Genomic DNA, 21,690 nt, shown 5'->3' on the forward strand with positions numbered 1-21,690 from the left:
CAAATACAAAATCACCAAGGATTCTCAGAAATCTTTTACTTATCAACTGATTGATCGCCCACTCTTTGTTTGATGTGAGAATTGTGTATCCAGTTTCCTTACCTAAAACTTAAACAGCAAAACCTGAAACAGCAAAATTAGGACATAGTAGGAAAGTATATGGCCTTCTCATTTTGGTGCTAACTTGGATTTTCTAGAGAATACCTTAATTAAAACTTCATCTCCAGGCTATATATTATATACCTGTATTTCAGATGGCATGTGCTGATACAATTGAGCATACTCTTTCCAGCTCTTACATGCCCTTTTTACATCTACAAAATATACTGTGTCAAAAATACAGTTTGAAGGCAAGCAAGGGCTGACTTTCTTCATCTACTGGGATGCTGAAAAAGCCAGCTGTTAAATTATTTACAAAAAAATATCCATTTTTAAGTGGTCTTTGCAAAAGTATAGTCAAGGGGCCTGGCACCACTGGGTGAGGGGGTCACTGCATGTTGGTTAATCGCCCACAAATCCTGCACAAGTACTCAGGGTCTCCATCTAACCTATTCTGGTTTACAGGCAATATAGGAATGTTATAAGCAGACACACTTGCTTTAACATTCCTTTATCTAAGTATTGGTCTATCTGGTTTTGGGTACTTTCCCCAGCTTCCAGAGGAATAGGATACTGTCTCACAGAGGGTGGCATGTCTGCCTTAGTTTTAATGCACATGGGTGGTTCCCCACCTGTAGTGGTCTTACTCCAGAACTCTGATCATACAGCTTTCAATATTTCTAGTATCTTCTGTTAATTTTTGAAGCTCTTAGTAATCACACCCAGTGCCATTATTGAATCCATTCCTTCTGATGACACATGCAAGTCTGCATCTAAGACGTGTAAAAGATCTCTCCCTAACAAGCCCACTGAGGAATCTTCTACTAATACAAATTTTCCCAGCACACTCTTACATCCTATCATTGCTAATACAGGTTTACTTAAATTTTTCCCTGCCCAGTGGCTCCATGTATGCATACTTTGTCTGTTACTGACCCTCTTGGGGCAAAGCTTAAGAGGGATAATGTGGCTCCTGTATCTACTAGAAATTCAACAATGACAGCCAGTCCCCACATACTATATGTCCCTGTTGATCTGGGTGTTCTTCACATATTGTATATTTCTAATTGTATGGCTCCCTCAAATTCAGTAGAATTGCTGGCCTCTAGTCATCGTTTCAATCTACCCTTGCACAATTACTTCCCAACTTGGTTGGAAAGGACATTCTCTTTGCCTATTTCCTAATTTCCACAATAGTAAAACTCCATTTCCACATTCTTTTTCTGTCTCTTTCTGCTTTCTGGTTTCGGTCCACTAATTGTATTTGGTCTTCCTCTCTTCCATTTTCTCCCCGGGAGATTTCCTGTCATGGCAACAGCCATCAGATTTTCCACTTTCTCCAATTTCCCTTTTCTCCTCTACTTGCTTTGCCCTCTATTTTTTCTTTCTCTCATCACACACAAATACTGCAACACATGAATTTTCTGTAGTTTTACTTCAGAAAAAAAAGTCACCCTGGCATATGCTCCTTAAATTACTTTTGGCTGTCTGATGCTGCCTGACCTACAAAGACACTAATTGCAAGTGTACCATTAAAGTTTTGTGAAACCATTGCCCCATATTCTAGCAAAACCTGTCGGAGGCAGCCCCCAAAATTTCTAGGATTGTTGTCCATTCTCTATCTGCATTCCATTATTTTAGTCCAGTTAACCTTTCATTCCCCATGATCATATTGCTTCAACCAGGTTTGGAGCTCCTGTCTGACACGCAGACCTGTCCTCCGTGGTATTATCATTCCAATTCTGGTCATTCACTGGCCACGGTTCCTGTTTCCTTCCATTTGCAGTACCAGTTCTGCTTTGCTATTAATTACTTTTTCCCTTTCACCTGGCCAGAACAGTTCTTTCAAAAGCAACTGCATGCCCCCCCAGCTTGGGTCATATCCAGTACATATATTACAGCTGAGCACATTGCTTGCTACCTTCCCTCAGCCTTGGCATCTCACTTCCCTATAATGCCAAGTCACTCGGAGTCCGCGGGCGTTTGGTAAACACTTGGAGTAGCCCCACAGGAGAAAAGTTAGATGGTGTTAAAGGAATATTTAAAGGACAGGGCAGTGCCGAGGCAGAAAGAGCGCCGGCATTCCTGCTTTGGAGATGAATCCCCGCGATCGGCAGGGCGGTGCCATGCAGGCAAAACGCCAGGGTTCCTGCTTTGAGGCTCAGCCCCTGCCACCGCCAGCGTCACTGTGGTTCGGCTTCCCTCTGCTGAGTTCTCATCTGTGCACAGCTGCTCCAAACATAACAATAATCCATGTGATCTGGGAATCCATTTTCCAGACACTGCAGCAGGAAAGTTAACTTGTGTAGATCAAAAAGTGCCTTGTGATGGCCATTGTTCTGCCGAATTACCACTACAGGTTACAGCCGGCCAATGCTCCTGGCACAATGTCACTGCCTGCTCTGCGAGTAACAGCAGTGCCAGACATGCTGTTAACTTTGAGTGATTTAATTGCCGTGCAGCTGGGGGCCGCTGGGGAAGGACCCTCCCAAAAAAAGTCACTGGAGTTTTATTCCCTCACAGTCTGTGCACCCACACTTCTCCCAGCTCCTGGTCCAGTGGTGAGTTTTGGTCTGGGATCTCCTCACTGTTCATCAGATCTCGCAGAGCCAACACACCTGGCTGGTGTTGCCGGTCCCCAAAGGGCCCTGGCCCATTCACAGCTCGTTGCCTGGGTCCCCAGCCAAGCCACACCGAGATATCTTCAAGGAGTGTTTTTCAAACAGTCTAAACTGGCATTCTATTTTTAAATATACAGTATAATTAAGAATATGTACTAAATGTAATAATAGTCATATATAGATACATATGTAAAAAACATATATGCTATATACAAAGTGATCAGAGCACATATATGTTAGTTAAACCAAATCCAACATGGATTTCTCCCTATTCTGGATTAGCAGAATATTTACAAGGCTGCCCTAGTACTTTCCAGTGCTACACTGTTTTTCTAGCTAAAAGCCAATTGTCCCCCTTCTCTTTTCTTGGCAGATCTGTGATGTCTTTTATTCTAACAAGTTGTGAATAGCAGGTGGAAGTAAAAGAAAATTATACCTTCAGGTATGGACATATGAATCTGAAAATCATTTAGATTTCAACATAATTCTAAAGGGGATCTAAAAAAATAAGTGGTTCTGTACAGTAAAAGAATTTGATATATCACATTATAATTCTGTTTTAGTCTTGTGTCCTTGTGACTTGACACTGTACTTCATAGAATCTCAGGACTGTCTAGGTTGGGAAAGATGTGTATGATGTCCACCTCCAGCACTGCCAAGTCCAGCACCAAATCATGTCTCTAAGAAACATATTTACTGTTTTCTAAATATTCCAGGTTCTTGTAGACATTCTGTTCATAAAAATGTAAAATGAGTCGCAGCAATGACCTTAAGAGTTAAGGATGGATGCAGTTCCATTACCAGTTTTTGATCAGTTTGAGTAATTTTAAGCACCATTAAAGTATTAACTTTTATAGGCTATATTTTGTCCATATTATCTTAATGTTCCAGTGTTGGTGCCTGCACCGGACAGAAAAGCATCTCACTAGGCAACAATTTGTAGTTCTCGATTTGAGGCGCTATTTGACCCCAAAGTCTGGCTTTTTGCTGTAACAAAAATGTTTCACTTTCTGCGGAGTAATTTCACAATGATGAGGACACACAAGCATCGCAACTTGGAAAATCGTGAGCCTTTCTAGTGTTTTTGAGCTTCATGAGGAAAACCAGCACACGCAGAACACCGTGTATTCTGCACGGAAACGATGAGGTTAAATAATTTGTTTTTCCTTAATGTGATAAACTGCGTAAAACCCCTAACCGATTTCCTTCTCACCTCCCTGTTAAATAGGATCTATCTCTAGTTCGACTAAACCGATGGCTTTTTCCTAGTGCAGACTTGCCAACGGGAGTCCTTTACCGGGACATTACTGCAGGAGCGAGTATTCCGCAGAGATCAGCGGACAGAAACGCTCGCAGCACCTGAAATACCAAGGGTTATCTTTCCCTTCCACGAGCCGAACCTAGGACACAGAACCTAGGACACAGAACCTAGCACCCCGACCCCCGGCGCGGAGGCCGTGCGGCACCGGACCCTCACGCCGCGGCTGATGCGGCGCCGGGCGGGGCGGCGCTGGCGGAAGCGCGGCGAGCTCCCGCCTCCCGCCGGGGTCGGGGGTCAGCCGCGCCCGCCGGCTGTGGGTGCTCATGGAGGGCTCGGAGGACGAGGAGCCGGGGTCCGAGGGGCCGCTGCAGCAGCTGCTGAAGCGGCAGCGCAAGGAGAAGCGGGAGCTCCAGGGTGAGAGGCGCCGTGCCCGGCGCAGGGCGGGCGGGGAGCAGGCAGGCTGGGGAGCGGCGGCGGGGACACGCGGGGCCGGCTGGGTTCAGCGTCCCCTCTCCGCCTTCCCTCGTAGGAAGCCCCGCTCGGCAACGCGAGTAGCTCGGAGGGGCGGGAGGGACGGCAGCGGTTGTGGAGAAGGAGGGAGCAGCTCTGGCAGTGCCCTCGCAGGGGGACGAGGCGGCGGTGTGGCAGCCGGGCTGCGCTGCCGGCAGCTGCGCTGGGCGTGCGGGCGGCCTGCGGAGCTCGCCTTGCCCTGGCCTCGGGGGCCGGGCGATGCGCGGGAGCTGTGACTTAATGCTGGGCCATTGGCGTGATGTTCGCGGTTTGGTACTTTGGTTTCAAGTTGAAGAAGGTGTGGTTTTTAAAGGCATTTTAGATAGAAAAGCCTGGAAAGGGGCTCTTCCTGCCCAGCCTGTTATGTTTCTTCATTCCAAGTGTAGTTGACCTGAACTGAATTTTCATGTCCTGGCCAGCCAGAAGAAAGTGTCTGTAGTAAAAGATCGGAATGGTCTTACAGTGCTTCAAAATGAACTTGTAACACTTTGTGTCATTTGACCTACTCTATTCCAATATATTAGTATATAGAGGTCTGATAGATGAGTTCTGTTGAGTTTCATAGTTGCTGCAACATTTTTGTTAAGCCTTTCTTAGTGCTAGTATATTGATACGGCCTTTTCCTTGTTTGGTTTTCTTGGTATGTAATGAAATTGGGCCATCTGCAACCCCCTGTCAGAGGGTTAAAGAACAAAGGAGTCAGGTTGCATATTATCACTAAATCTATAGGAATTTACTGTTTTGAGAGGCCTGTTCCTCCCTCAGATTTGGTTGAAATTGAAGAGGCATGGGAATTAAGCATTGTCATAGGTGGGTGGGGTGCATGGTACCTTCATTGGGAGTGGCTGAGGAGCAGAGGGTTTTTTTACACCTGGAGAAGGTGATAATGGTAGTTCTCCACTACCAGATGGTAGGAGGAGTATATACAAGGCAGAGTCCCTTTCTTCCCAGTTGGGAGGGGCAGATGACATATAGGTAGGTACATGTTTGCCTACTAGTAAAATACATTCCTGGTATGTGCATTGATAACTCTTTACCAGAGAGCAAAACTGTGAGAATTAACACAAGGTGCATTAACACCTTCTCTGGTTGATGGTACTTGTCTCCACAACCCCCTCCTCCCTTTTCACCCTGCTGTGTATTTGTGTGTGCCTTTTATGTTCTGGATTCCTTTCTCCTCTATTATGTTAATTTTCATGAACAAAGCTGCTTTTCTGTCATACTCAGCTTATTCATCTCTGGGGCTGAATGCTTAACATAAATCTTTCAGTATCAGCCTCCTCCTGCCTCCCTTTGAAAAGTTTCATTACCATTGCCATCATCTTCAGCTCAATTGGGTCAGTCAGGGATAAAGGACAGGAAAATGTACAGGTGATGCATAGCAAGCAGGGTGTTAAATAATTGCTGCTGTAACTCTCAAACAGTGAATACAGAAGTGACAGAGGTGGGGGGGTGTTCATTTAGGAACTCATGAGAAGACTGGGGGAATGTGGTTGTGGTTTCTACTTTGTAATGGATGAAGCCAGATTCATGCAAGTATAGAGAATGGACTAGAGACACGGGCTGAAGGGCAGCAAGAAAAATCCTCATGGGAAGACTAAGGGAAAATATTTTCATAGCAAGAATCATTATATATTGGGAAAAAAGTTTCCCAGAAGGGTTGCAGAATGCCCATCCTTGGAGACTGCATAGTCACCTGAATTAATTTCAGGTGCATCTGAATTAGCATAACCTAATGCAGCTTTGAATTCAGCCCCACCTTGAGCAGGAGGTAGAACTAGGTGACCACTCGACACCACTTCTAACCAAACTATTCTGTGATTTCAGAAATGAAGCATTGACTTGCAGCCTAGAAATACTTAGGGGCTTTAATCGAGTTAGGATTTTTTTTGTTTTCGAATACCCATTTTGCTTTTAGAAACTTTGTCTTAAGGATGGCTAAACACAGTTTTTTAATTTTAGTCTGCTGCATGTGTGATTAAAAAATTACACATCTTTCTTGTGAGATTTGATATTTTGATGCCCACATAATCTTTCTGAAGGCAACAGGCCAAAGTCTGCTGCATTGATGAAGCTCATGTATTTTTATTAGTAACCTGGCATAAGTTTTTCACTTCTTCAGAGAAAAAAAGAAAAGAAAAGGCAGTTTGGTTCTTTAAAAAAAATATAGCTATTTGGAAAATATGAGGATTAGAACCTGCAGTCTCACAGCTAAACTGTGAGACTGTATACTAATTTACAAACATCAACAAATCAATATAATAGCTAAACTATTATATTGATTTGTTGATGTTTGTAAATTAGTTTTTCTGTGTGACTTGCAGTCACTTTCTGCAATGATCATAGAGTATCTATTAAGAAATAATTTTTCATTATGCTGCTTCTCTAACAGCAAAAATTCAAGGCATGAAAAATGCTGTTCCCAAGAATGATAAGAAGAGACGAAAACAGCTGGCAGATGAAGTTGCCAAACTAGAGGCAGAACTTGAACAGAAGCACAAGGAGGAGTTGAAGCAGCTGAAGGATGCTTCACCTGAAAAGAATAAGGTAGGTGCCCTAACTTCAGCTGAAGTTGTACAGGTACAATTTGTGTTAGGGCTTTTTTAACTTTTAAAAGTTATGGTGAAATAATACATCAAAGCAGTTATCCTATCCTTCACAGTATTAGTAACTCTTTTCAACTTAGGAAAGCTTTAGCTGTTACAGTAAATGGGCAGTGCTAGGAGGGGCATGTAACAGTGGGGGATTTTTGTTGTTGAGCTCTTTTGAGAGATTGCCTTGGTTGCTTAAAGAATCACTGCAAAACATATTTCAAAAGCAGGTATAATATCAATTTGCAAAAGCATGACAAAATTCAATGGCAAGATTTACTCTGGTACTGAATCAATGGAAGAGGCTTGCTAGGAAAGTCATTACACAAATGCCAAGCTGTAATAGAAATTAAATGTAGAGTAGGGGGAGAGGTGCACCACCACAAGTAGTATTTTGTGTTGCTTTTAAGGCTACATGGGTCACTCAGTTATGTTAGAGAATTATTTTTTTATGGTTCTATTGCCACTGGTTTTCTTATGTAGTCTCCTCAACTATTGATAACCTTCAGCAGGTGTTGGACTCCTCCAGTGTGTTTTGTCTTGCAATTTTGTCAACAGTGTGACTGATCTTTTTGTATAGCTCATACAGTTTCTGGGCTAGGTTTGTAATTTTTCTTGAGAAGTTTACACTCTCGGTCTTTTTCAACTGCTGGTTATGCTTGGGTATAGAGGATGGACCTTTCTGCTTTAATTTTCACAGAACTTGCTAATGGCTGCTTGGATACCTCATAGGCTGTCATGGTGAGGAAAGCTTTTCCTTTCAGCCAGTAAGCAGTGTTCACTAGTATGTTAGAGAACATACAGCATATATTTGAGATGCACATAACTGTTGGGACTGCAGAAAAGTAACGAAAAGCAAGACAGTAGTTTGGGATGTGAAATGCTTTGATGTCTTCTATGCTATACATGGATCCTTGTGGTTAAACTTCATAAAAATACCCTGGAAGAGAACTTAAAACTGTTTCAGAAGATGCTTATCTTAGTTATGTTTATACTAATAAGAGCATTTAACTTTTTTTTTTCCTTTTAGACAGATTCCATAGTTGATGGGGTTGCAAATATAGAGCTTGAAGGAGTAGAGCAGCAGACTCAGCATCATCGAATATCAAAAGCACAGAAGAGGCGGGTATGACTTCATGTTCAACATTTTGCAAATAACTGATTGATTATGTTCCACTAAACTGAACTGTAATAGTCAAAGGTAAACAGTTTTGCTGGGGACATTACCTGGGTAATTCTGAATTGATGCTGTACCTGCTGAGTGCCTTGAAAATCTGTTAAACTGCTGCCTAGAGATATGTAAGGATTTTGTACATAAATTGTACTTTTTTACCCTCAGCGGTGAGCCAGATATCAGAATAGGTCAGAAAATGGGAGCCATAAAAAACCAAATTATGTAAAGCAAATTATTTTAAAAAGACTTTCACAAAAAATATTGTTAAAGTAGTAAAGTAATTGAATTCAAATACTATGTGGAAATTATGCAACTAGTAGCACTTTACACATTTAACAAAAGAACATCAATACTGAAGAAATTGTGTAAAATATTGAGTTGTCAAGAAACACTCGATAGTGTCCTGTTCTGTTAGGCTTAGATCTGGGTAAACATCACATGTTGTGGTGGATTAACATTCTTGTTGTACCTGCATGAATACTGGGCCATGGCCAGGGGAACACTGCTTTATTGCATATTTCATCCCCTGTTACATGATCACTATGAACATGTTAAAAGGATGTTATAATCCATGTCTAGGCATGTACTGTGTCGAGGCAAACCAGGAACTCTGGTCTAGTTTTCCCATATTCTTATTGCCTAAACCAGTCTGGTCTTGATTTGTGGTGAATTTTAAGCATGAAAACAGAAAGATCATTCTTCATACCACTTCCTTTTTTATTTGCTTTGGTTCTTGTTCCCTTGTTAACATCAGCATGAACTTAGGAAACATTCTAGGAAAGTAATTTTTTTTTAGTATTATAACATCCCTGCTAATATTCTCTACGTGCATTCTTATCCATCCTTTAGGTTAGGAGCAGTCTTTTATGATGTAGAGTACCTGTCCTGAGGGAGTTTCAGTTTCATGGCATGAGCTCCATTATGCAGTCATATACTTAACTGGTAGATCTCATACTTCTTATGAAAGAGGGATATTTTCTGATGTTTAATTAAGAGTTTCCCATACTTGAGTGTTGAAATAGTTGATCTTGGAAGAAAGCACTATGATTAACAGACTTTATATGAGTTCTGTAAAGTGTTATTTTGCATGTTGATATAATTAAGATTTCTCTTGTCATATAATTTCGGGTGTGGTTAACTGTGGAGGCAGTTAGGATATATTAGTCACTTAGCATTTGCTAAAGTTTGGGTTTAGGAGGTCCCCATGATGAGTCTGAATCAGGTAGTACTGATTCAGACAAATATTTTATAGATAAGAATGTACTGAGAAAACACTGGAAGACTTAGAAGCAAGCACTTAGCCAAGAACCATACAGGCATGTTCCAAATTTTAACATTTGATGTAATTTTTTTGTGTTTTTAATCTAAGGAGAAAAAAGCTGCTCTGGAGAAAGAAAGAGAAGAAAGAATAGCTGAAGCTGAGATACAAAATTTAACTGGTGCTAGACATCTTGAAAGTCAGAAACTTGCCTGCCTATTGGCAGCAAGACACTTAGAGATTAAACAAATCCCTTCAGATGGCCATTGCATGTACAGAGCTATTGAAGATCAGCTGAAGGATCACCAAAATTCCTGGACTGTTGCAACTCTGAGGAGCCAAACAGCAAAATATATGCAAAGTCACTGTGATGACTTCTTGCCTTTTCTTACAAACCCTAATACTGGAGATATGTATAGCAGAGGTAAGACTTGTCACACATGAGATTTTAAAAACTGTTATAACTGTTTCTGATAAATCTTAGTCTCAGTTACAGCTTAATTGCGACTTTTATGGTATTTGTAACTTTGTTACTTTATTGTGTTCCATGGAACACAGAATTATGATCTGCTATGAAACTTGGTCCACCTGGATCTCTAAATATATATTTTTATATTAATCTAGGAAATACTCCTCATTGGGGAAAAAAAAAACAAAGCAAAACAGAACTTGCTGATTACTAGATGAAGTGAGCTTATTCTGGGATGTGATTTTGTTATTATAAACAGCTTGTCTGGCAGGTTGGGATGATTTTCTTGTCAAGTTTTGTATTGGTGTTTTCAATGTACACAGGAAAGCTGTTAAAAATGGGTGTGAAATTCAGTCAAATCTATTTTGTAATAGTTTGAAAAGATGCATTTTCTTATTCTGTCTTGTTTTTTCACTGCAAAGTATTTTGTGACCATTTTTTACAAATAGACTACACTAAAAAATATAAAGAGCTTTGGTGTGAAGCAATGGTGTAGGCTGAGTAAAAACGGAGTTTATGTGCCTCTTATTTGAGCAATACATGATTTATTCATTATGCCTGGAACACCACAAAAATGACTGCAAAAATTTCATTAACTTAATGCTACATTTGTTTAATAGGCATTGCTGTGGATTTCATGTGGTCACTGGGTGCTGTCTTTCCCATGTTGACAGAGATTTTTGTCAGGACGTTAAATGTGTCCCAGGAGAATACTGAATAAAATTCTGCACAGCAGCAAGGAATTGTGCTTTTCTGTTATAAAGGACACGAATGAAAAGTCATTCTGAGCAGTCTTCAGAAAACGTGAAGATTCTTCTTTCTTAAAATCTGTTTGTAAGGTTCAAAAATGTGAGGGTTTGTAATTTACAAACTTTAAACTTGGTTTCTGTAGAACATGATCTGAAAAGATTATCTATTTTCAGAGGAACTATTAAGAATAAGTACTTCAGAGGTTAAAAACAAGGCAGCTAATCTGGAAATTAAAAAAAACCCTAGCCAACTGTTTACCTACATGCAGTTGCAAGATTTTTTAAACATACCTGACACCTGGCTAATGTAAGAACTAGATATACTACTCGCTGTCATATTCTTTTCTAAAGTTTCTAAACCTCCTCTGAAACTGAGCATGAAGGAAACTGTATGCAATTTCATGTGTGTTATTACCCGTTGTTCTCTGAATAATAAAATTAAAGTATTAGCTGTACTTCTTTTTATACTCTTTTTTTATTCCTCTCTTTAGTCTGAAATTTTCTTTTCAAAACAAAATGAGTTTGGGGTTTTTTTTTCCTGACAACTGTTTTTCTCTGCTTTTCTTCAGTGAACATACATATTTTCCCTTATAATGTGTTTGTACTTTTTTGGCTCTAGTTTGCACAATCAGTGTTTTTCCTCAGTTGCTTGTTCTAAGCCAAGACAAGTACTAAAAGTTGTCTTTTTTTTCCCCTGCAGAGGAGTTTGAGAAATACTGTGATGATATAGCAAATACAGCTGCATGGGGAGGTCAGCTGGAAGTAAGTATTGTGTTGGTAATTTTTGTTTGTGAAATTCTGAAGTGGGTGAATATACCTTTAAAAAGGGCTTCTTTAGAAAGAATACCTGAAGGCATAAGGGAACATAGTCATAAATAGCTTATTAAGAACTTTTTCTTGTGGTTATAGGTTGTTTTCCCGCCATCTTTTCTGATGGTCCATCACTGTTCTGATGTATTTGACAATATGCAAGTTAGTGAATTCATTTGGTATAAGTATCATCAGAAAGACTGACACAATGAGTAGGAAAGTATTGTTAGGTTGTTGTCATGTAAAGAAGAACTTGAGCTTCAAAAAAAAAATTAATTTAGTATGTCTTATTTTTTATGAAAGAACAGTTAGCAAATTAATGAAACTAGCCCAATGTTGTATCCTCCAAACAATGATTAATTTAAGGCAATCTGTTTTCAATTGAAGTTTTAAAAGTTACAATAATTTTGCTTATTTTCTGAATATATTTCTAATGTTATGCTTGAACTGTCTGCTAAAATTAAATGCCTAGTCTTCCTGTCTCCTACCTACATTTTCTTTAATCCTATTACTAAATTGTTTTTGCCTTAAAGCTAAGGGCTTTGTCACACATTTTACAAACACCTATTGAAGTAGTGCAGATGGATTCTCCTCCCATTGTTGTTGGTGAAGAATATTCAGGCAAACCAATAACACTTGTGTAAGTATGTAAATTTATCACTTAAATTTAGTGCACTTATTTCTGTAACAGAGGGCTCAGCTTTGATTCTTAAATGTTCTTTTATTTTCTGTTACGCATCTGATGTTGAAACACTGCTTGAGTAATGGTTGTGCAGGTCAGAAATTGTTTGTGATTGACACACTTACTTTGGAGAAATTGTAATTAGACAGTGTCTGATGTATATCAGTCACTGATTTAGAGAATGCTGCAAGGTCATTTTACCTGGTAAATAATTACAAAATATTAATGACATTGATTCAAGATGGAGGAAACTTTTTCCCTTCTTCAGAGTATTTGTCAAATTGTGCCCAGAAGTCACCAGAATTAAAAATTGTCTTTAGTAATGCTCTTCTATGTAATGATCCTATATATTTTTGTTGCTAAAACTTGGCTTTATTTAAATTGTCTTCCAGTGCTGTTACTGTTTGGCATGATGTATACTTTTTGTTAAACTGAACACTATTTCTGTAACTTTTTTTAGGTATATGAGGCATGCCTATGGATTAGGAGAACATTACAATTCTGTGAAAGTTCTAACAGACACTGCTACAGAGAACAGCAGCTAGCATACAGAAGTTGTACATTCACATGGATAACAGTTGCATCATGATGTGTTGGGCTCCAGGAAATTCCCAGTAAGATTGGAAAGTAAATGGCATGGATTACAAATTAAAAAAATAAAACGCACCAAAATGAAAGAACTGCAAGGTTGGACTATAAATCAGACATGGCTCTTGATTTATAACAAAACCAAACCAAAACCACATAACAATATTTTGAGCCTATTGGTTTTAATTACGTTTAGAAGATCTTCTGTAAAATGGTGGCTCTGTAGATCAGGTGTTTTTCAATAGAGCTTTCTCCCAATACTGCAGAGAAAATATAAAGTAGTAAAAATTTGTTTTGGTTAATCTGCATTTCTGCTGAAGATTTAAGGTTACCTCAAGGTCCCTGTTCCATTATTTCTGTCAGATTTTCACAATAATGGAAGAGTTCAGGCATTTGAAAGAACTAATTGTGTTTTGCTGATGGAATCTTATCTGCAGTGTTCCTGTAGTCCTATTAGGATCTAATTTCAACAGTGTAGTATTGATTCCCTTCTTTATTTGGGCAGAGAAGATGAGGGGGCAAATCCAGCAGCAGAATATCTCGGCTTGGCTGAAGGAATTGCCCAGTCTTTTAAAAGACTTTCATGTAAGATTTTTACCAAGGGTTGATGTAGGGATGTTTTTGGAGTTGACAGTAGGAATTCAACTCCTGTGCATTGTTATTTATGACTGTACATTATCCTGTCAGTGCAAGTTAACTGCACTGTTCATTCTCCATAGTCTTTCAGCTGTGCATTTCGGTGAATCCAAAATCTTACTGAGCTCCTCAGTGTTCTCACTTGAGGTAGTGAAATTCATCTGAACTTATAATTTCTGGATCTGCTGACCTAAGCACTTTGTCATCTAAAGTGTGATATTTTATAATGCTTAAAACAGCTGGTTGTGCACAGCTGTAGAAATAATCACCTTGGGGTTTATCGGTAACTAAAGGTGATCTGGAAAGGAATTAAGTTTATTTTAATTGCTTCTTATGGTGCAGAGAGACTGGAAAGGTTTTAATATAGCTTGACTTTTTACATTAGAAATGTAGATAGTTATCTGTAAATGTGACTTTAAAATAAGGAACGTACTGAAACCAAAATTTTAATGCAAATGTTTTTTAACAAGTGATTTTTTTTTTTTTAATTTTTAAAAAGCCTTGGTCAATAAAAGCATTGTCTGTATTTTACTGCTGCTGAGTTCATGAAGAGATTAAACACCTTTGCCCTGGTTTGAGGATTATGACCTAACAGTATGTATCTTGTAGTCCTTCAGTAAAGCTAGCCTGCAGACTTACATTCCTGGAATCTGTTCTCACTTAAGAGGGAGATAAGTGATCACTTTATGGGTCAGGTTATGTCTGATTTAAAGCACTTTGAGAGAGAGGGGGTAAAAAAATACCAGATAATTACAGCAGGAGTTTTTGGACAAGCAGTTCTTTAGACTGGTGCCTGCCAGGAAAACAAAGTATTAACTAGATCAGGAGTTTTTACATTCTTATTTATCTGTTGTAGTATAACAAATATAGCTGGTTTATATACCAAACCAGCTGGCTTACTGTAAAATTTGGTTTACTACCTTGATTGTATAAAATGATGGTTTTAATTTCAAACAAAAAATAGGATACAACAGCATGGAAAAAAATTTTTCTATTCATAATGCCTTTACAAATTTCACTGAAAATAATAAAAAGTACTCTTCTCTGCATTGCTAAGAATTGATGTGCTATAAAATGTACATGCTGCATTTTATAGATACACAGTTCTTTGGTTAATTTAGGTTTCAGTCTTGTTTGATTAACTCAGAGAGAAAAGATGCCAGAATTGGGGAACACCTGTACCAAGAGTTTGTCGTGTTGAAGAAGTTTACAGTTTGTATAAAGTTAAATAATTTAATATAGTGAGTGAAAGATCCTTGCTTATGCTGTATGGAACTTGCCAAAAAGGAATAAATTGGTTTATTTGTGGCAAATCTTGTTTGGGTCAGTTTTATTTTGTACTCAAATAGTTCACTTATTTCCTAGTATGAATAAACTTAATCATTTAAGTTTTAGGATCCTACTGTAATATGAATTCTAAAAGAACTGATTGTATTCAGGCAGACAAGGCTTCACTCCCTATGAAATGAAGTTGTTTCTGAACTGAATTTATCCTTTGCGTTTAAGCAGTTAAACGAGCTCTTCTGAAAAACTGTGTTTGAAAATCCTCTTGAACTTGGGGGGGGCTTCTCACAATTAAGCATTTAACCTTTGTCAGATTACATTTTTCTCTGCAGAATAACACTATTTACTTTGAGTGTGTTTCAGTAGCTTTCTTTGCTTTTATTTGTAATTCAGTTTCTTCAGCTATTTCTTTTAAGGACTGTTGGGGTTTTTTTTGCAAGATTGAGATTAGTTGCCAGCAGGAATCCTCACATGAACAGGAAGGAAGTTGTCTAGTGATCTGCAGTAAATTGTGTGCAATATTCTGAAAGAGAAGAACGTATTTGATGTTGAAAACAGTGGTTACATGTGGCACTTAGTGCTTGTCCTTGTCCACTTCACTTACTCTGCACCAATTTCTGCTCTCCTGTCCAGTTGTGTGGGCTGCAGGCAGCCCTAGAAAGGGGGTTGGAGGTGTGTGGCAGCCAGAGGGAGTGCAGACCTGTCATAATTTATTTAAACAGTAAATTAATTCATCTAATAATTTGTTGTTTAGATAGTAAATTAGTTCAAGGATTTTTTTTTAAAGGAAGAAATTATATAAAATGCAGTGAAGCAGTGATGTCCCTTGTTTAGGCTGGTGCACTTTTGTACAGTTCTCATAACTTCTTGTGTTTTTGTAAATTAAAATACTGCACAAAGCTAAAATGTAACTTTATGTTCAGGGTGGCAGAGAAGTGGGACTGGCTGCCCAGAGAGGTCGTGGAGTCTCCCTCTCTGGAGACATGGAAAACCCACCTGGTTCCTGTGTAACCTGCGCTGGGTGACCCTGCCTTGGCGGGGTGGTTGGACTGGATGATCTCCAGAAGTCCCTTCCAACCCTAGTGATTCTGTAAGACACAGTGAAGAGAGAATTTGTTTCACAACCACTTGCTTTGAGGCAAAATTGTCAGTAGGAGCACTTTTTGCCTCCTCTTCATGCTTTGTTCTTTTTAGCAGGCAATTGAACAGGGGCTGTGGTAGGCTCCAGAAAAAAAAAAAAACAAACGGTGCTGAAATTTTGGATGCAGAACACATCCCCTGTGCTCCTGTGCAGTTTGGGCTGTGCATTTTCCCCAGTTCCTCCCCCAGCAGCACTGATTGCCTTGCAGCTTGTGGATTCAGTGATTTGAGAGTGACAGAGTGAAGACAGGCAGTGTCCCTTTCGTGGGCAGCGCGGTTGGTGGCAGTGCACACACTGAGCTCTGCTCAGGGCAGTCCTGCTCTGACCCTGCAGAGGTATGCTGCATTAGTGGCATCTGCAGGGGTGCAACTGCATTCCTGCCAAAGGAGCCAGTGATCAAAGTCCCTGAGGTGGCCTGAAAAATTTGGTGAGAGTGGACCTCAGAATGTCCCATCTGCATCATCTGGGTACTTTGGGCTGTCATCTGCCGCAGGCCATGGAATTGTTGCAAGTACAGCTTTCTATTTCTAGCCCTTGAAACACAGCCTGCCTCCCTCTGTCTGCCAGCAGATCTCCTGGGATGTATTTGTGAATGATGTATTTATTTATGCCTGTGTTTATTACTTAATCTGTAAGAAGTTAAGCTGACTTAAAAATAGGATCTGAAACACAGAAGGCATTTTCTGTTCTTTCCTTGGCTCCAGTGAGAATGCTAACCCACCAATTCCTTTGTTTTGAGCAAGTAATAAAAGCAACACATGGTTGCTTTTATTGATTGATCACTAGAGACATATGATAGATGTACTTTTGAATACAACTAAAATCCTTAGCAATTGCCTCTGTATGTTAGAAACAGTTATATCATAAAAAGAATTATTCATGCACAAAAATTTCTGGTAAAATTCAGAATTTTACTGAAAAACTGATGTAGTCTCTGTGTTGAAGATTAAATAAATACATCAAGCTGTTAACTGAAAAGCTTTATACAATTTACAAGTTAGAAAAATTTGAGTGCATGGACTTATGTAGTAAGCAGATTGAAAAATATTCCCAGGAGCTGTATTTTCTGCAAAGGCTCCCTGAACTTCATCAGTTCTGCAAATATTTTGTCATGATATATGAAGGAGTTAAGAATCTGATGTGCTGTGTTTGTCCAGATAGGAAAACCTTCCAGATGTGAGTAATACTGTTTTAGTTTTTATTGCTCTTTTTAAAATTTTCTTTTGAAGGATACTATTATGAAAACATTTGAGCAGGATCTCTTATTTGAAATTATTATGCAAATCATGAAGATGCACATTGGCAATTGCATTCTGGAAGGTATATGAATATTCCTTTGAGAAAGCTAAGGATGTGGAAATTTTAAACAAATAATTCTTCCACACACACAGATATATATATATATACATATATATATACACACACATATATCTTCTAAAATCAAAATATGAATAAAACTTCAATAGTATAAATATGCAATAGTTTGTCATTAAATCCTAATAAGGCTCCATTGAGTGGGGAGTGAGGGACATCTAATGAGGAACCATTTATCTTTTAGCTGTTTGCAGAATGTTGGAGCACAAACCAAAAAGAAACAGAACAGGGAAAGTAATTGTGAGCTGGGAATGCCTGTATGAAAAGCACCGAATTATTCAGTGTTGAGGAATATTCCAGGTGCTGGTGGCTGGGTGTGCTGGACCTTGTGCTCTGGCTGGGGGAAAGCAGCTGGAGCCCCAGGCAAACAGCTGTGAGTGTCCTTTTACACTTCAGTGCTTTTCAACAGTTACACCATATTAATCAGCAGCCTCCAACACTCAGAGTTTGGTGAGTTCCTTGTGAGAGTGTTCTGTAGCTTCACTGGCAGCTACATTGCATCTTCTTCACTGGTTGTGGAACTGCAGATTGCATCAATGGATTTTAAAAACTTGATTTGATCTCTGGTAGATTTATCGGTATTAGACATGCTGTGCTTAATGTTGCTGATTCCATTGTAGTACTTGCTGTCTGATCTGCTGCTTGCCTGTGTTATCCATCTGCTTCTGAACATTTTATCACAACTTTTGAAAACAACTGAAGAATTAGAGTCAGCTTGGAGATTTTTGAGAAAAATTACAGGAGGTAAGGAGCTGGAGAATGTTAATGCAAGAATGCTTTAAATCCAAGTTGAAAAACTGCTGTTTTTTCAGTAAAAAACAATGAAGAGACTATTAAGGAAAATTATTCTCCAGGTCTTCCAAACCTTTACATCTTATATTGTACGTTTTAGTTGTAACAACCAAGTAACAATTTGGTTTGTTTTAAATAGAGAAGAAGGTGGAAGTCACAACTCGGATAGAATTTGCAAAACCTGAGTACATGCTGTCACTTCTAAAAGAGCCTTATCTTGTCTTAACAAGTGATATTCCCCCTCTTGTGGAAGGACACATTACAAAAACTATGAAAAGGGTCTTTTTCTAGTTAGACCATTTGGGAATCCTGTTATTTTTCATGAAACATTTTTGATGCTGTCATAATTATCCACATAATTTCTATATCCTACTTGTGCCTAACTGAGAGCCTTCTGTCTACTGCTCTTGCCACAGACATCACTGGAAATAAAAAGAAATGTGAACTAGCTTGTGTAGATACAGACTCCTCAGAAAGGACAGGCTGGGAAGGTGAGGAGGAGAGGGTTAGCTTAGTACTCCTTGTGGGACTGGCGATGGGGTCTGTTCATAGCTCATGGGTCAGGATCAGAGAGGGGTGGCCTAAGTGGGCTTGTAGTGGGCCCCTGTTACACACCAACAAACATATTTCATATTTTTATTAATTTTGTTGATAGTGTGGGCATTTTGCACAGTTTGAGCTCCCAGGCCAACTCCAATGCCTTAATCTAAAAATAAGGCAAAGCAGAATAAATTTGAAAATTTTTGCTTCATAAGTACAATTGAATATGAAATCTCAGTAAATCCTGTGTCTGAAATTCTGTATCTTTTTCCTGCAAGACTTCTTTATGCATTTGAAGAAGAGCACACAAGACAGGTTGTACAGCATAAGAAAGCAAGTCAAAGTAGAGGATTTCTGCTAGTCTCACTTCATGCAGTGTATGGTACACATCACAATGATGCATGTACCATCAAAGTTTGTCTGATGCACAAACAAAGCTATTATTACTTTCACAAAGTGGCCTTTTCAAAACTCATAAAAAATGTTACATGAGTATTGAAATCGTCTTCATAAATTTCAAATGGCTTGGTATGCAACAGTTTACAGTCAGAAAACATAAAAATGTCATTTTCCTTAGCCCCATCCCTGGCTGTGTTCAAGATCAGGTAGAATGGAGCTCTGAGCAACCTGGTCTGGTGCAAGGCCCCCTGCCTGTGGCGGGGGAGTTGGAACAAAGTCAGCTTTTAGGTCCTTTCCAACCCAAACCATTCTATGATTCCATGATCATTTCAAGGAATGAAATCTTATGTGCATTTTAATAAGGGGTGAAAAAAATCCAATTCTGTACTGCACACTGTAAAAATAGATGAGAACTACTCACTATTATATTAGAATCGAAGTAAACAGGTCAAGAAGAGAATGAACTAGTAAAGATATAAAGCTTGATTTTTATTGATTAAAGCACTGTGCATATTAACTATATATTGTTCTAAGTAAACTCTAATTGAAGAGCCTTAAAAATTATAAAAGTAACTTCACTTCTAAATTTTGCACATAAAACACCTACAAACATTTCCTTTTGAAGTATTGAAGTGAGGGAATAGATAATCCATAACTATACCAAGTAACTCAAATTGTATTTTAAATTTTGGAACTAAGATTCTGCATGTGGCTCAGGTGCACGTGGACATGCAAAAAATACATGGACATAAAACATATGTTCTACATATCTTGTACTTCAGTTTGTTTTCTAAAGTAATGCCATAGTTAAATTTCTGATGTCAGGGCTAAATGTTTCACTGGCACACAATGCACATGGCATTCTGTTCATTCAGTTAATGGCTTCAAGGATAGTTTAACCGAGTATTACTGGCACACAATGCTCGTGACATTCTGTTCATTCAATTAATGGCTTCAAGGATGGTTTAACCAAGTATTTGAAGAAGATTAAAGATATGTATTGAGTAACTTTTTGTCTCTTAAATATAGTCACTTGTTTTTATAATAGCATAAATCAAAAAAGCAAGGTGATGGATATGGGGTGGGAATATGGGTCTCAAAGCTGGGAAAAAAAATAGTTGAGGAAGTTATTAATGGCCTCAATAACACATTTTAAAACTGAGCAAGTACCTTCCAACAGTTTAGAAAATACCAAAATTTGATCACATTTTTCTAAATGTAGTGTAAAACAAATGAGTAAACACAAAGCATGATTTCAAAGAATATTTTAGTTTTAAAGGGATCTCTGGTGGTCCTCCAGACTGACATCCAGCTCACAGCAGCACTAGTTTCAGAGCAAATTATTGTTCTTCCTTTCATGAGCATCATCTTGTACATGGAAAAAGGGGAGGGAAGGCAACTGAGAACTCTGTAGACACAGAGAAGAAATACATGTTCTGTGTGTTTGCTTCAGGTTGCAGGTCCCTTGTCTCTGACTCCATGCCAGTCAAAGGGGCTGCCTCAGAATTTTTTTGTCTGAAGGTTTCCCCAGTTTGAGCTGAGTTTTCCAGTTTTTTCAGGCTCAGTCTCCTAGGTCATAGTGAGGGAGATGTTTGCTTGGGGTTTTCTGATCACTTGGATTGACAGAGCCAGCTGACAGACTAGAACATCTTGGAAGGTATTTCTGCCCATTCAGCCTATTTGTAATAGTGGTGTGTTTTATTCAATGAAATTAACTCACCTTATTCCTTTAGACAAGTCTTTCATTCCATCCTTATTGTTTACTCTGCCTTTCTTATATGAGCTATCATGCTTAGTACTTTTCAGATAAATAATTTTATTGGAAAATAGCTGAAGAGTTACAGAGACTCTAATCTTCTTCTAGGGACTGTTTGAGTTCCTGAAGAATTGGTTATCAGTTGTTTCTTGAGAGTCCCAGAGCTCTCAGCTGTGTACCCTACCCTGGTGGTTGCGAGCGCATTCCTAGGCAAAGAAATCTGGTTACTATGTTTGGGCAGATGGGGAGCAACTCACTCTTCATTTTCTGCTTGAATTTCAGTTTGTCATATTTGGTTTGCAATTTTCCATTTCCAAGGATCTTTTTTTCATAACCTCCCTCTAGTTTAGCAGCAGCTCCACATCTCATTAAAGCAGTTTCTATTTCTTGCACCTCTTTAATAACGGTGTTACAAGACTGAACTGGACATTGCTAATGAACTTTGTCACACAGCATTAGCTATCCCTCTCAGCAGATGCCTTGAACTTTTATAATTCTCCCTGAGCCTTTCTACATCATGGAACCAGTCCCAATGAGCATGGAGTGTTTCTGACACACTTTGTTATGTGGCACCAAATACTTTGCTAGTTGGATGTAATCTACACAAGTTATTGCACAGAATTCGCTCATTTCATAGGCCTTTCACCTCTTTCAAAAAGAGTTCTCCGTCTCAGAGTAGGTAATCATTTCTTTGCATGTGCAATTCTTGCTGTGACTGCCAGTAAGAGTTCCACCCATACAATGATTTTTTGCAAAATCTGGATTCCATCCAGGAGTATCTGGTCTCAGGCCAGGGAGTTAATATCAAATAGTTTGCAGCAGAAACTCTCTGTTATAACTCATGGAGTACGTAATGAAAAGAGTGACTTGGAAATGGAATGTCCTAAATTCTTTGGCCATCTCCCTCAGCCATCCAGCCCTCAAGACACATTTGGATTTTTATTTACTTTCTGAAG

At 38.9% G+C, this 21,690-nt stretch overlaps 1 protein-coding gene across 1 annotated transcript; it reads left to right on the forward strand.

Annotated features, from left to right (window-relative positions):
* Positions 1 to 4,255: 4,255 nt before the first annotated feature.
* OTUD6B (OTU deubiquitinase 6B) lies at positions 4,256 to 14,762 on the forward strand. The gene is made up of 7 exons (XM_009086751.4): positions 4,256 to 4,395; positions 6,884 to 7,038; positions 8,113 to 8,208; positions 9,626 to 9,938; positions 11,433 to 11,494; positions 12,076 to 12,182; positions 12,685 to 14,762. Exons 1-7 carry the CDS (start codon positions 4,305 to 4,307, stop codon positions 12,767 to 12,769), a joined length of 909 nt encoding a protein of 302 aa, XP_009084999.4. The 5' UTR covers positions 4,256 to 4,304; the 3' UTR covers positions 12,770 to 14,762.
* Positions 14,763 to 21,690: the final 6,928 nt, after the last annotated feature.

The sequence above is a fragment of the Serinus canaria genome, chromosome 2 (assembly GCF_022539315.1).
Source record: "Serinus canaria isolate serCan28SL12 chromosome 2, serCan2020, whole genome shotgun sequence".
NCBI classification, from domain to species: domain Eukaryota; kingdom Metazoa; phylum Chordata; class Aves; order Passeriformes; family Fringillidae; genus Serinus; species Serinus canaria.

Bases quoted from the DNA above. Each gene is read 5' to 3' on its own strand.
- OTUD6B (XM_009086751.4), top strand. From the start codon at position 4,305: ATGGAGGGCTCGGAGGACGAGGAGCCGGGGTCCGAGGGGCCGCTGCAG. The intron at 4,396-6,883 runs GTGAGAGGCGCC...CTTCTCTAACAG, and splicing joins GGAGAAGCGGGAGCTCCAGG to CAAAAATTCAAGGCATGAAA. The intron at 12,183-12,684 runs GTAAGTATGTAA...AACTTTTTTTAG, and splicing joins GGCAAACCAATAACACTTGT to GTATATGAGGCATGCCTATG.